The following is a 15,517-nucleotide window of genomic DNA, read 5'->3' on the forward strand; positions in this document are numbered from 1 at the left end:
GGAGGCAAATGCCTAAAGTAACACCCTCAGTACCCCGAAGGTTTTGTATAGAAGTCCAGGAAAAAACATGAAATACAAAGAACCAGTTTAGAAAAGAAACTCAAACAAATTCATCAGAAAATAAAAAATAAAAACTCAAAACTCACTTTAACCAGGTCAAACATCGATTTCATAAGCACACTGAGTGAAAAGGAAACACCAAAACTAAGGAAAACAACGCCCTCTATTACAATGCGCTGATTGAGAAAAAAGAATTCAAGAAAGAGATACGTAACAAATTAATAGAATGCTCAACTGGGGTTGCTCAGTTAAGACTTGAATTTCGCCCTGTTAAAAGGAAAAAATATAAAAACCTAGAATTCTTCAATCATATTTTTAATTAAAAAATTAGCATTACAAAAATTAAAAGGAAAATCATTATTACTCAAATTATTTAAAAAATTATTCACAGCTTCCCGAAAACTTTCAACATTATTGCAGATATTTTTAATCCAATTGCGAAAAAACCAAATTTTTAAAAATTTTATTGCACAAATTAGTATTAAAGTTACAGAAAAAAATAACTTTAAATTTAAAAGCTTCTCTTTTATCAAAAACACGAATTTTAAAAAAATTGTCAACAATATCAATTTCATAATCTAAATATTCAACATTAAAGCAATTCTCATTATTTTTTTTCAAAATCAATTCTTTAGGATAAATACTTTAAATAAAATAATAATTATCACAATTAAGCAAAATCATATCCTATAAATATATCTAAAAGCATTAAATTCATGATGCTCAAGAAATTTAGCTTCAAAAAAAATGCAGAAAAATATAAGCAAAGGAACCAGAAAAGGAATTACCTTGTGGAATTCCAATAATTTGTTTATAAAAATCTAAACCATTAAAAAGAACATTCTTAAAAAGACTAAACCTACATAAATCCAACCAGACTTATCAATTTTCTCATTAAATAAATACCTATCAAAAATACCTTCACAAGTCTCAATAATCTTTTCATGTGGTATACTTGCATACAAATTTTCGAAATCAAAAGTATTAATGCTGGAAATATCATTATTATTAATATAATCCAAAACTTCAACATTATTACTTATAACAATAATTTTCTCTTTTTTAATTTTAAGCAAAATAATTTTTAGAAAACTAAAAAACCTTTTACTAATATGAGAATTGTAACAATTAGTGCCACATGCTATAAATCTAAATTTAATCGGATTTTTATGAAATTTGACAATAGGAAATAAATAGGGAAATGTAATCCTATTTAACCTAAATTTTAATTTTTTACTAAATGCAATAATTCTGTTTTCAATAACTTTTTTATCTTCCTTTAATTTTAAATAAGTATTATTTGCGCTATATTCACCAATAATCAATTTTCAAAAAAAATATTTACACATAATACAAAAATTATTTGAAGCTTTATCCACTACAGTAACAATGAATTTATCTTTAAGATTCCCAATTTTCCTAGATAATTCATAATCAATATAAGTACCACTAGGAAATGAACTAAATCTGGTATTAAATAAATTAAATTTAACCCTTTCAATAATTTTAGCCTTCCACTCTGAAAACCCCTCTACGGGCCAATGATATTTTCTGGAAATTTTTGCAATAAGAAAATCAAGATCCTTTTTAATAGATAAAATTAAATCTTCTTTTTTCATTTTAACCCTCGTCCTAAATTTTGGACCTTTGCTTAAAGTATTGATTAAATCTTGATCACCAACAGTCTCCAAATTTCTCGTAATAACATGTCCATAATCATTATCAATATATTGTGAAAAATCCTTTTCATTACAATAACAATCAAATTTAGAAATACAATTTAGATTTCGACTTAAAAAGTTTTAATTACGCACCTTTTTTCTAAGCGTAGAAGAATATTTAAAGCAGCAGAAACCCTAATTTGCTCTAAAAGAAAAAAAATTAGAAAGACTCTGAATAATCAGTGGTAACCTAGTAATTTCAAATTTTTTGCCATGAAAATTAATCGTACAAAAAACCCTTTCAACTTTAGAAACCTTATTAAAAAGCATATCAGTTTTACTAACACCAATTTTTAATTTAATCAAATCAAAAACGATAAATTTAGTAAGTTCAGTATCAAATTTAATTTTAGAACCAAAATTAATAAGGAAATTTTTAAGAACTTTATTTTTAAAACCAAAAATATATTTTCTAATAATGAAAATATTATTCAAATTAACAGGCAAGTTACAAAAATTCGAAAATTCATCAAATTCAATAACTTTACCTTTACCTTTACCACCACCTCTTTTATTCCCATATTTAGAAACAAAAAGACCAGGAAAATCAAAAATTTTAAATTTATCATATATACAATATTCTATATGCTAATTAGTTAGCGCAGACGGTATTTTAAGCTACGAAATCAGACACAAAAACTTACTTTCTTTGAATAAACATACCGTTTTTTCAGCGAATTCGGAAAATTTTTGCCCCCTCCAATACATAAGGGGTTGATGCAATCTGGGAATTGTAGTCTAAATAGTTTGGTCAGGAGAGCGGTTAAGAGTTTAAACCTTTTATTGTCAATTTTGCTTTATGTGTATTTTGCCATATCTCACGAAGTCTTAAAACGAATTGAAATAAGTTGAAATAAACGGAATCGATTATTTTTTTTAATTATTTTACTTAATACTAGTTGAAAATATTGTCCTATATCGAATTGTAAGGTAAACAAATTTTTTTAACATTTTAAAGTATTTAATTTCAAATGGCGAAATTTGAGCTAAATCAGTCAAATAGTTCCAAAGAAATCGAATTTTAAAAAAACGTCTTTTTCAAAGTTCGATTTCTCAGGAACTATTCAACCGACTTAGCTCAAATTTTGTATTTTACCATGAAAATTATTCACTTTGAAATGGTGTTAAAATTTATGTACCTTACAATTTAAAATTTTTGACCATTATTAAATAAAATAACAAAAAAAAAGAAATATTTACTAAACATTATATTTTGCATGGAATTCACTATCGAAAAATGAATTTTATGATTGTGTGCAAAAATGTTTCTTGATTCGTTTTATAAGTTCTCACAATATAGTGAAACACGCAAAATGTGACTCATTAAGGGGTCCAAACTTTGTAATTGCTCTCCTGACCAAACTATTGAAACTATATTTCTCGGATTACGGCTACCCCCTATATTATGGAGATCAGAAATCTGAATCCATTGAAAAAATTTATGTTTTTCTCAGATAGTACGTTTTTGTGTTTGATTTCGTAACTTAAAATATCGTCTGCACTAATTAAGTGGCATATTTGAAGTCACCCCCTTTACCATTAAGATTGAGTCCTAGAACGCGAAGGTCCGATCATCAGATCGAAAGTTTTTCAGGGCAGTTCGCTTTTCATTTTGCGCACTGTACATCTTAGATTGAATTCTTAAAATCTTAAGTGGGACACGAAAAAGGCCGGGAAACACTGATCGACAGATTGTATTGGTCCTGCACGGAAAATTACTTTCAATTTTCAAATCCTTACTGGATACTAAAAATGTTCCTAATTATAGACCCTTATTTCTTATTTCAAATTATAATTAAATTAGAGAACCACTAGAAATCGGAAAAAAGTAAAAATAAAATAAAAAAATATTGAAACTGAATACCAGTTGACATGGGGTTTGAATCTAACATCTGTTCGAATCGACCGCGCTGTACGTCCACATCAGGCTGTAAATCCGAAACATTTATACTACGAGTTCATACTGCTCTTATGCATTTGTTTGTTTCAATCAAAGCATGTAATACTTTAAATGTTGTAGTGCTGATTTCATGGAAGTTCCATTTACTACTAACGAAGGGGAACCGGCCATTTGCTACACTTATGGATCCCAAGTATTTCTGCGTCTCTCAGACGATGACCTCGTCTCAATGAGCCACTCTCTAAGAAACATTTCATACATGTCCACATCTCACAGTAAGTACTTTCGATTTCTTTTGCGAAACATTTTTTGACTGGATTGTATTCTCTACAATCGTGTCCTAGTCGTTTGAAATCCACTGTAATATAATGTAAATGACAGAGTCGGTGGTTCAGGAGCGCCGGCGATCATTTCCACCATGTTGCCCTCTGATCTAAATTGTGGTATATTATGCATTCTTTTTGGATTTAAGAAATGGTTTTAGTGATATTTCCATATTTTTAAAAAAAAAAATTTAATACGTTCATGCGTGATTTCGAAATCGCACTTCGGCACTGGGCGATTGGATTCTTTAATTCCTTTCTAATATTTCTATTAAATAATATAACCGCCTCATTTTCAAGTTTTGAATACGTAGATTTGGATAACCGATTTTTATTCATAATGTTAATTTCTCTTTTTAATAAAAATCACAGCAGATGTAACAAATTAACAGTATAGAAGACGAATGAATATTTGTTGCAAGGAAAATCGTTTCTATTTTAAATTCATAGAGTTAAAGGGCGAGTTTTTGAATATCTTTTTTTGAAACTTAACTGCCGGATTTTCAGTTCTTGGGATTCTGTTAAACCTACAAACAAAAACTAAATCCAAGTCAACTTTCTTATTTGAAAAAATAAGCTTTTTGAAAAGGAAAATAAGCCCTTTTTGAAAAGGAAAAATTATGTATTTTGTTCTTCATAGAGAAATCAATATTTTCAAAATAATAATGTAAATAAATTTAAGTGCTCCAATTGAATCGTGGTTTTAGGAAATGAGGTATCAGATGGTTAGAAAGCTTATAGCTCTATTTGATATAAAAAGAGTTTATTTTTACCTATTTCAATATTTAATAATTTCTTCGTAATGTCAGAGAAATTTAATGAACATCGTTAGCGGGGTACCATGAAAAGATTGCATCACCAAATTTGTATTTTTAAGTTATTTGAAACTACGTGTTTATTTTGTTTAATATTAATTCTTTTGAAACGTGTTTCTATAAGATTAATTAGTTTAAAATAAACGATAATTGAAATGAAAGAAAAGTAGTTATGTATTGAAGGGAAAAATATTTTTAAATTCTTAGGAGAAATGTAAAAAAATTGCCTTACTGTATTGACGCAAACAATGCTTAATTAGTTTAAGCAATAGATGCATAAAGAAATAAAAAGAAGCTATGTACTTACTAGCAAACCTTATAAAGTAAAGGTACCTATTTGTTTAAGAGAACCAAAATAAAAGCCATGCTATTGGCACCAATATGCATTAATTGAAATAACCTACGCACTGAAAAACAAAGTTCATGGTGAAAGTTTACTTTTTCGTTTTGATTAACTATAAAAAATCGCCAAATTATTTTTTGACTCAAATGCTTAATTAAAATGGGTATTAAAAGCTAATTAAAATAAAAATAACAAACTATGCACTAAAGAGCAAAGGTGACGGAGAAAAGGGCACTTAATCGCTTAGGGGAACCGAAAAAATTCGCCATACGCAGATGACGCTTAATTAATTTTGGTACTATTGGTATAAATTAATGCAGTTTTATTAAGAATTCTACAAAGGGTTTTAAAGTAGTTTCAGAAAATATATTTCCTGTGGTAGCAAGGATAGTGTATTAATATTTTAAGGAATTAGAATTAAAAGAGCTTTTACCGCCATTACTTATAAATATTTTAAACAGTATATTAATTACGAGATAGATAAGTAGACTTAAATTCCTTACCAAGATCTTATAAGAATTTTTAAATTTGGGCCTTATTTTATTACCGATGATAAATGTATTTCTTACAAAACCCAAATATTAAAGTGTTATGCACTAGGCAACAAATATACTAATATAGATACTAAGTTATTACATTGATGTATTTAAATATTAAGACTGCACTAATACTTGGCAGCTTTAATACATATACTGAAGAAATTAGTGTCTTAGAGTCCCTCGAAAGGGTTATGTACCGGAAAAAATTGCTTGATACTGGTAAGTTTTAATTATCATGAGTTGGCCGCGAGCAATAGCATCGTGCTAAGTGATGCTGAATGTGGTTAATCTCTATTCTAGTTTGATAAGCTATAAAAAAAATTTTGCTAATTTAACAACGCAAAGTCGCCGGGACGGGCAACAAATAATAAATAAATGATGAATCGAAATTATTCCAGCTTTATTAATAGGGTTTTTATATGCCTTTCAGATATGTGCATGATTTCTTAGTGTTGTTCAGTACTGATTCGCCCAGTACGAAAAACGGGTACTCAGCTAGTAAATAAATAGAGCAAGGTAAAAGACACTGAAATTTGTTGTTAAGATTCAATATCATTAAATTGCAGGTTCCCCAAAGTACCAAATTGCTACTAATTCCAGTTTCAAACTTGAATTTAAAGAATATTTCTATAAAACCTCGCTGTTTTAATTTGCTAAATGTAATTAAAATGAATTTTTTTTTCCTTCTCATCACCCTGCTGGTCTTTTTCAGACATTTACATCGAGTTGAAGCAGAGGACCGAAGAATACTTAGATTCGAGGGCGACGCCAGCGTTCTTTATTGCCATTCATGATCCTAGGAGGCTGGTCAATCCTTTCAGGGAAGGATTGAAATTGGAAACGAAAAACTCGTACCAAATCAACATCATTGGAATGGTACGATATCTCAAAGAATGATGGCAAACTGGCAGTTCAAATTTTGGACTTTAAGGGATCACATTACCCAAAATTTGACCAAAATATTACAAAAATTTTGTTGCTTACATTAAAACTTTAAACAATCCCAAATAAACTGGAGAAATATTTGTATCTTTGCATTAATTTCATTTACTGATTTGACTGATTTTAAGCAAAAAGTTTAAGCTTTTTTTTCAACAAAAACAAAAACTAAAGTGCTTTTTCACATGGATTTTAAATGTTTATCAAGCATATTAAAAAGTATTAAAATCCTTGCAGGATTTTATATTCGAGAGTTCAATATTTTTGTTTAATTTTTGTTTTCCAATTTCACACATGGTAAACCATAGTATATGGTTCCATTTGATATATAAGCATTAGAATGCGCAGATTTATAGCAAAGATAATCGTAACCACGTAACCAAGAAGCTTTAGACTAGAAAATTGAATGTTATTTTTGAAATGCGTACCATTTTATTAAACTTTGTAAAAATGTGTACAAAAAAACCTTTCAAGTTTTAAAAAGTTAAGTTTTAAAAAAAAAAATATTTGATCCTATTAATAATTTTTGAAATTTAGTCATTGACTCTCAGTTAAGANATGTGTTTCAATGTTTTCGAGGCTTGTTGCCATCGCTGTTACTGTAAAATTTTTAACATTTTATTTCTATATAATTGCTGTCAAATTAAAAATTGTTGTTCCACTGTATTCGGCGAATGGGCCTATAGGCCTAGGCCGCTGTAAAATTTTCCTTTTCAACAAAAACAAAAACTAAAGTGCTTTTTCACATAGATTTTAAATGTTTATCAAGCATATTAAAAAGTATTAAAGTCCTTGCAGGATTTTATATTCGAGAGTTCAATATTTTTGTTTAATTTTTGTTTTCCAATTTTACACGTGGTCAACCATAGAATATGGTTCCATTTGATGTATAAGCATTAGAATGCGCAGATTTATAGCAAAGATAATCATAACCACGTCATAACCATGCAAATATTTAAAAACAAGCCTATTCTTGAAATTATAGCATATAAATACTTGGAAAATGTTCTTTCTTTGCAATCATGAAGCTTTAGCCTAGAAAATTTAATGTTATTTTTGGAATGCGTACCATTTTATTACACTTTGTAAAAATGTGCACAAAAAAAAGCTTTCAAGTATTAAAAAGTAAAGTTTTTTAGAAAAAATAGATTTGATCCTATTAATAATTTTTGAAATTTAGTCATTGACTCTCAGTTAAGAGTTCAAGTAAAGAAACCAAAAATTACTTCATATTTTTGTTCTTAATTTTATTTTAAGAAATGTCCAGCGGGTGCTGAGATTCATCACAAGGAAAGATGAACAATTTCTAAATTAAGTTTTGTCAAAAACAAGCAAACGAAGAAATATATTAACTAAGAAAAAAATGCATTAAACAAAAATCGAAAGAGCGGTCATTTGCATAGCTGTTGCCGCAAATTCAACGATTCTCATTTACTTCGCCAAAAAGCATTACATCATTTCTATTATACTCTCATAAGTGCTGCTTTAATGATGTAGAAAAAAAAATATAAAATTTTTGTAGAATGCGTAACTTTTTTGAGATGCTGTCATTAAAACTTATTGATCACGGTTATAGAATCACGCATTTTGAATCATCTTAATGGATGGCTATTACAAAACTCACTCTATTGCAGCTCATCTTAATGGTTTGGTTTCATTCATATCAATGCCGATTTCCTATAGTGGATGACATGAATGACTACTTCTCCTTGGCGCTTGGAAATGAGACCTGTTCTCGGCTACCATGGTCTTATTAGTTTCGTTTTTTTTAACTTTATTTTCTATTTCTTAAAAAACAACTTCCTATTTCAAATCTGTTTCATTTTCCCCATTTAGTGAGTCTATTTTTGAGAGCTCGAGACATCTCGACACAAATTAGAAAAGACAAGGAGATAGCATTTTATGCAGTGCAAACAATTTTCGTGTATCTGAACATTACAAATGGTCTTACTGTGGTCACTAATGGACTTACGCTTTAATTAAGTTTGTGGTGTGTCACTAAAGTTTATAATTACAGTATGATACTCATAAGAATCAGTCTAGCTATTTTAATGAGATAATATAAATTAGAAATCCATAATTACTGTTCCATACATTCACTAATTGTAATAAACAATAATAATGAAATAAGATGAGTTTGTCAATCAAACATACACACTGTAGAGAGACAAGCAGTTGGAGCAGATAGAAGTCATACATTTTAAATTTATTTAATAGCGAAACTTCAAAATTAAAATATTCTTGTTACACAATTAAAAACATATAGTTAATGACAAACTGTTTTTTCGGCAGGTGTAAAGCAGCTTGCCACAAAGACTCGCCAACTCATTATCGATTATAAACAATTACAGACGAAATCAAAACGCGCTAACATTCGAGAAGCGAAACTACGTATCATGTTGTAGAGGAGAGTGATCTGTGTGTTTTTCGTTTTCGGTGTTTAGAGCTTTCCCTTTAAATTGCATAAGAAAGCTTGATTCGGCGTGGAAAGAAAACGAGTTACTTTTATGGTTATCGAATTCGGATAAACTTGGAGAGATTTCACAGTTTTGACGATGTGTATATCTTTTCAGTTGCAACAGAATCTTCTACCCTATCCTTACGACACAAACTGCACAGATTACAGAAGAATGTGGAACAAAAATAAAGGCAAGGGTCCTCTCAATACGGCTGTGAGTAGAGATGACGTCAAATCGCTTTAAATTTTTTTCCTGCTTACCGCAAACAGTAATTAAATTAATCTTATTTTGCTGCTTTAAGACAATTTATTTTTAAGATATACCATTAATGACACGATGTAAATTTTTAAATTTATGAAGCACTTGTAAACGTCGTTACCTGAGGTTTTTTCAAATGTGAACAATTTTGTACAAAAATTCATTTCAAGGCATTTCTTGTTAGTCTGAAGGCCAAATAAATCCCCCGATAGTTCTACGAATGAAATTCATTCATTTATTTTTCTCCCGCTTATTATTATTATGGATAACATTATCTATCGCAGCAGTTCGGGTCATTCAGCAGTAATCTCATCATTGGTAGAATCCATATAGTTTGTTGCGCTTACTTCTGTTCAGAAAACACGTAGAAAAAAAACTCAGGTTCAGCAACGTATACAGCAAGCACATTCTTCTTAATATCTCAAACTATGATTGAATAGATAAATTCCCCTGTTTCCTGAATATATTTTCTTTTTAAAAATATTTTATATAAAGTTTTTAATTCAACGTCTCTCTAATAGCCACTTTTGTCCCCACCAAAAAATTCTATTAGGATATAATGTATATATTGCCACAGTAAATGAGAGTTATTGAGGTGTTTTGCTTTATTATTATTATTTTAGGGCACTATAACAGCCATTCTATGAGTGATGTTTATAGATAATGTAATGAAATTATTTTCTTTCATAATTAGGAATGTATTGAACATTGTCAGTTAAATATTCTCCAAAAAGAGGAAAGATGCATACCCAGATACTTAAGTCTGTCTCACACTTCTTTTCTGTGTGACGAAGGTAAGAAATATTTATCTACCTAAAATACACTAGTTTAGAAAACTTCTATGGAAAAAGTTATTTGAGATAAAATGTAAACACATATGCTGTATTGCTCTCCTTCATCTTCATTTTCAGAATACTTTCAAATAATGAAATCAGAAGGAGTCACACATTGCTAATTAAGCTAGGGGAGGGAGCATTTATTGTATTCACTCACAAATGAGGAATGCAAAATCTGATTGCAAGAGAAAACAGACAGTAACTGAAACACGGCAGGAAATCAAACTGGTTTTAATGTTTTTCTTTCATCTCCCTAACTAGTCATTCCTCAGATTTCGATAGCATCTTTTTCTCTTTCACTAAAATGCTTATTTGCGATTCTACAGTAATAATTTTTGTGTGTTTTTTTCTCCACATAAATATTAATTAAATACCTTCAGATTGCTTCTTTTTTTTAAATTTTATTTATAGCAGGTACTATAAAATCAAAAGTGGCCATGACTGAATTCTCTGACTAATTTAATGTAGTCTTAGAACATAAAATAACTAAATCTTGCGTGTGCTTTTTAATTTCTTGACCTTTGTTGAAATTTGAATAATCGATAACATTTTAAAACTTGATTAATCCCTCACTTTATTTATTAAAAGAAGAAGCAATGGTTTCTGCTTTTACAATTAATCATAGCTATTAAATTGTTCTGAATTCAAGGCTTAAAACTAAAAGCAGTGTTTTTCTAATATAAAAATACTATGATATTATTATGTAACATATTACGATAAGCAAACGTAAATCGTACCGATGTACCATTTTACATTAAGTAAACAGTAAATAAGTTGTTATTACATGTGCTAAGAGTTTTCTGTAAAATTGTGTTCAAACAACATATTCAATTACAAAATTATAAAATATTATTAAGAATTAACTTTTCACTCATTAATAAATGGTCTCTTGTGCGATAAAATACATTTAATGAGTTTATTTTAATAGTAACCTCGAATTAAATGGAAAATTTAAAAAAAAAATCTCAAATAAAATTGCAATGGTAACCTTGCAAGTTGACTTGGTTAATATTTTATTCAAAATAATTGGGAACAAAATCTGTGAGACTAAACGCGCGTTAAATAAAATAATACATTTTGGTGTTTTTAATTGAATAATTTAGCTACAACAATCTGTTTATAGTAAAAAAAAATTTTTTAACAATTATGGCAATTAATAAGCGAGCCGAGCAGTACTAAGAGCCACTTAGTACAATATATTAACTAGCATGAATATAAAATCAAAAAAAATTTTTTTTGGAAAATTCTCTAGGGGAGAGCAAATGATGCTGCTAGGTAAGCCATCTACGAATAAATGAAATATTTTATCTTCACCTGGTTTTGTACTTCACAAACTTCAAATTATTATTTGTTTACTTAATATTTTTGCCTGCTGTGTCGTCTCGCGTCCATAATGGGTATTGTTAGAGTTCTGAAATTTGCACATCTGTTTCAAGTTGCAATTTTAAACCTAACAATCGCTTGCAAATTTTAATCAGTCCGTTCGGGTGAGATATTTCAAAAATATTTTATTTTTCCTCCTGCTATTCTTATATTACACATTGTTATAAATAAAACTGTAGACGATTCTGTTTAAGACTTTATTTCCCGTTCATTTAATGTTTAATCATTTTTCACAAGTTCAGTTATTAACGTGAATGACACGTGAGCCGGTGCTACGTCATTGAAGAAGTATTTTTCCCATAGAGTAAAATAATTTGAAATTAATTGAAACTACACTAATTGAAACAAAAAAAACAGGTTACTAAAAAGCAAAATCAGTCGAGAAAAGGTACTGATTCATTTAAGGGAACTGTAAAAAAATCACCCTATGATATTGAAACTAATAATGCCTAATAAATTTTGGTAAATAGTACTATGGGTATTATGGTAATTGGTGCGGTTTTAAATAGGTGCGAAATATACTAATATAGGTACTTCTGTACTGTTATAAGATTTTCACGGTTCACCAAGAGGGACAAATATTGGAGAAATTTGCCTAATTGTGGTAAACTTTCACTATCTTGAGGTGGCCTCACACGACAGCTTCATGTCAAATCGCAATGATTAAAATTAATCTTTATTTTCACGAGATGAAGTTTAAAATCTGTTACGCTTAATCTGATAACAAAAAGACATAAGTTAGGAGAATAAATGTAAAAAAACAGCTTTTTTAAGCTTTATCAATATCGGTTTAGTTTTCGTAGCGTTCAAATCTGGAATGTTAAAATCTGGAATTTTCTAACAACTTTTGATTCCGACATATACTCAATTAAAATTGCCATCCAAAAGATTTTTGATTGCTTTCATCTTCTTTTTTTGTAATGTAATTTCATTAATACTATTAATTTAACTGCTAATTTGATTGCTATTCTAACTCTAAAATACTTAATATTTTAGACTTGATTTGATGTTATTATTGTTATTTAAAAACAACCGTCTTTTCATCTGCTTTACTTTAAAATTTTACAAGAAATTCTTGCAACACATTTTAAGATAAATTTTATATAAAAGAAACATAGGATAAACTAACCAGTGAAGGAACACTTAAGCTTCGCTTGTCTTTTAAAAAATCATATTAATTTCAAAATTCGTAATTTTAGTTAAATGACAGTGTCAACATATTTGTTACTAATTGCAAATTATGTAAAAAAATTGTAAAGAACTTACATAATATTGTTTTAAAGTTTTGGAGATTCAAATAACAAGTAGTAAGAAGACCAAGTGAAGGAACAGCTCTTACCGGTGAATGAACACCCAGTATGGGAACACTTAATTTTGGTTATTTTTTAATGCTCTTTATGAATTTATAAGCCATGCAAATATTTAAAAACAAGCCTATTCTTGAAATTATAGCATATAAATACTTGGAAAATGTTCTTTCTTTGTAATCATGAATTGAAAATTAAAGTGTCAACATATTAACACATACTGCTCATTCACTGGGAAATCTATGCCCAGTAAAGTTGCATGCCTGTTACCTCACTGGTTAGAAGTTGTTTTTCGTACTTTTGACATACTTTTGATGCGGAGCATCACTAAAGGTACAAGAAAATTTAAGTTTATCTTTTATTTTCATTAACTTAGAAGAAGACCCAGTAAAGGAACACTTGTTCCTTCACTGGTTTTTCATCGTTTAAAAATCCAGTGAATAAACACCCCCTTATCTCAGTACTTTATTATGCTATGATGCTTTAAAAAAATAAAACGTAACTTCAATAACCATATTTTTAATTCTCTTTTTCACAGTGAGAAAAATAGAACTATTACATGCAATTAATTCCACTTCAAACATATAAATACAAGCACTGACCTTATAATTTTTTCAAAGAAACAATGTGCTACAGAGATGATAACAAATTCAAAATTTTTTCTAAAGAAGTCTATTTGACCAGGTAATCCAAAACATTGCAAGATAACTTCCTATTGTTTGGCAGTAAGCTATTGTTACCAATCAATCTGAAGAAAAACTTTCAAATTCTTATTTTTAATCAATCCAATCCAGTGATTCCCAACCTTTTTTGTGCTATGCCCCACCTAAGCCTTTCTAAAATTTTTATGCCCCCCTATGTAACAAATACATAATTTTTAATATTAAAAAATTGAATTGTTCACTTAAGAAACTTAAATGATAGGTTTTAAGAAGAAATCACTAGGAAATTGTTAACGAAACACAGTAAGTAAATTTTAAAAACATATAATAAAAAGCTAAAATTCAAATGTGAATTAATTTTAATAAAATTTTTCTATAATAGTTTAATATTTTAATTTAGTGAGATCCTTGCGCTTGATACACAGAGATTTTACTTTAGGTTCCAATTGGTTAGCTTCAGTCTCAAGTCTACCCGTTGTGTTATATCCAGACGATTTCTTTTTTTTTCCAGTAAATCATTTACAATTTACAGCACTTAATCCACATTCAGCTAAATATGAAGATGGTAGCGGTAACAGTAGTTTTCTTGCACATTTTGTTGAATTTGGGTATTTGATTTCTGTTTCCTCGCAAAGCCATGCCATCACTCCTTTTATATTGAATGAAGTTTTAACTGACTCATCATTTTGCATTTCTGTGAGTTCTTTTTGATACTGCATATTTGATATATCAGACAAATCCACTAACATTGGCTGCATCATCCATGTTGCATCATCCATGTTGGCTGCATCATCCATGTTTATTTTAAATTAGAAAATCTTTCTTTTAAATCAGTCGATAGAATTTTCAGTTGATGGACAGTAACAAGTAAAGCGGTATCATTTACTTCACATTTTTGCAGCCAATGAAACTGTTCAAAGTTTTTGTTGTTAATATATTTCTGACATAACTCAATAAGGGTAATGAAACCAAATATCTTCGCGTTTGCATCAACAAGAGTTTTATTTGTTCCTTGAAGTTGCCTATTTAATATATTTAGTTTTTCAAAGATATCGGCAAAATAACTCACAAATGCTTTACCATCGACTACTTCATTTCAGGCTTGTCGCTAAAAAAACACTAAGAGTATCAAACAGTTCCCTAAATCTTTTCAAGCAGTTCCCTTTATAGAGCCATCTTACTTCGGTGTGAAGTAAAAATCTCACATGATCTGCATTTTGTTCTTCATAAAATAACTTAAAGAGGCGCTCACATTTCGCATTAGCTTTAATAGCATTGATACACTTTATTACTGAATGTAGTACTTTATTCAAAACAGGCGAGATGTTTTTAGCTACCAAGTTTTCCCTATGAATAACACAATGCACAATAATCATTTCTGGATTATCATCTTTCATCAATTTTAAGCAACCATTTTTCTTGCCCATCATATTAGGAGCACCGTCTGCAGCATAATATGTTATATTTTTCATTGGTATATTATTGACATCTAAGTAGTTTTTTAGCTTATTATATATATCTTTGGAGGTAGTGCTGCTTTCTAATCTTTCACAAAACAACTTTTCTTCAGCAAAATGACCTTTATCAATATATCTTACTTAAGTTATCAATACAGCCACACTGTCTATCAAAGTTGATTCATCTATTTGCATTGAGAATTTTCTTATTTTCAGCTTTTCAACAAGTTGTTTTTCAATTCCTCTCTAATTCCGTCTATTCTTCAGATGCGAAAAACTGCATTGTTTAGCGAGATTTTAAAGCGTTTGGGGGTTCACGCGGAGCCTGCCGTCTGAAGCAGGGAGGTTAACTAGACGACGTCAAATACCCAGTTGATAATTTGGTCTCGTCAAACGAATTTATAACATTTATTGGCAGCAATTATTTAAGAATTTGCTTTTTTCTTTCAATTTTGGCGTCGAAATTTAGCATTGCATTTAAATGGCCCGGAGCAAAAGGGTTAAACTCTTGTCGA

General features: G+C 29.3%; 2 protein-coding genes across 2 annotated transcripts in view; both read left to right on the top strand.

Annotated features, from left to right (window-relative positions):
- Positions 1 to 3,798: 3,798 nt before the first annotated feature.
- LOC139425310 (uncharacterized) lies at positions 3,799 to 9,342 on the top strand. The gene is made up of 3 exons (XM_071179296.1): positions 3,799 to 3,956; positions 6,414 to 6,577; positions 9,214 to 9,342. The coding sequence occupies exons 1-3, from the start codon at positions 3,812 to 3,814 to the stop codon at positions 9,340 to 9,342; spliced, it is 438 nt and encodes a 145-aa protein (XP_071035397.1). The 5' UTR covers positions 3,799 to 3,811.
- A 715-nt stretch (positions 9,343 to 10,057) lies between these two features.
- LOC139425325 (degenerin-like protein unc-105) overlaps positions 10,058 to 15,517 on the top strand; it is a 24,241-nt gene continuing 18,781 nt past the window's right edge. Inside the window, exon 1 of the mRNA XM_071179316.1 lies at positions 10,058 to 10,151. The gene's annotated coding sequence lies outside the window, so the exon portion shown is untranslated. The remainder of the gene's footprint in view (positions 10,152 to 15,517) is intronic.

Source organism: Parasteatoda tepidariorum, chromosome 3 (genome assembly GCF_043381705.1).
Source record: "Parasteatoda tepidariorum isolate YZ-2023 chromosome 3, CAS_Ptep_4.0, whole genome shotgun sequence".
Classification (NCBI taxonomy): Eukaryota; Metazoa; Arthropoda; class Arachnida; order Araneae; family Theridiidae; genus Parasteatoda; species Parasteatoda tepidariorum.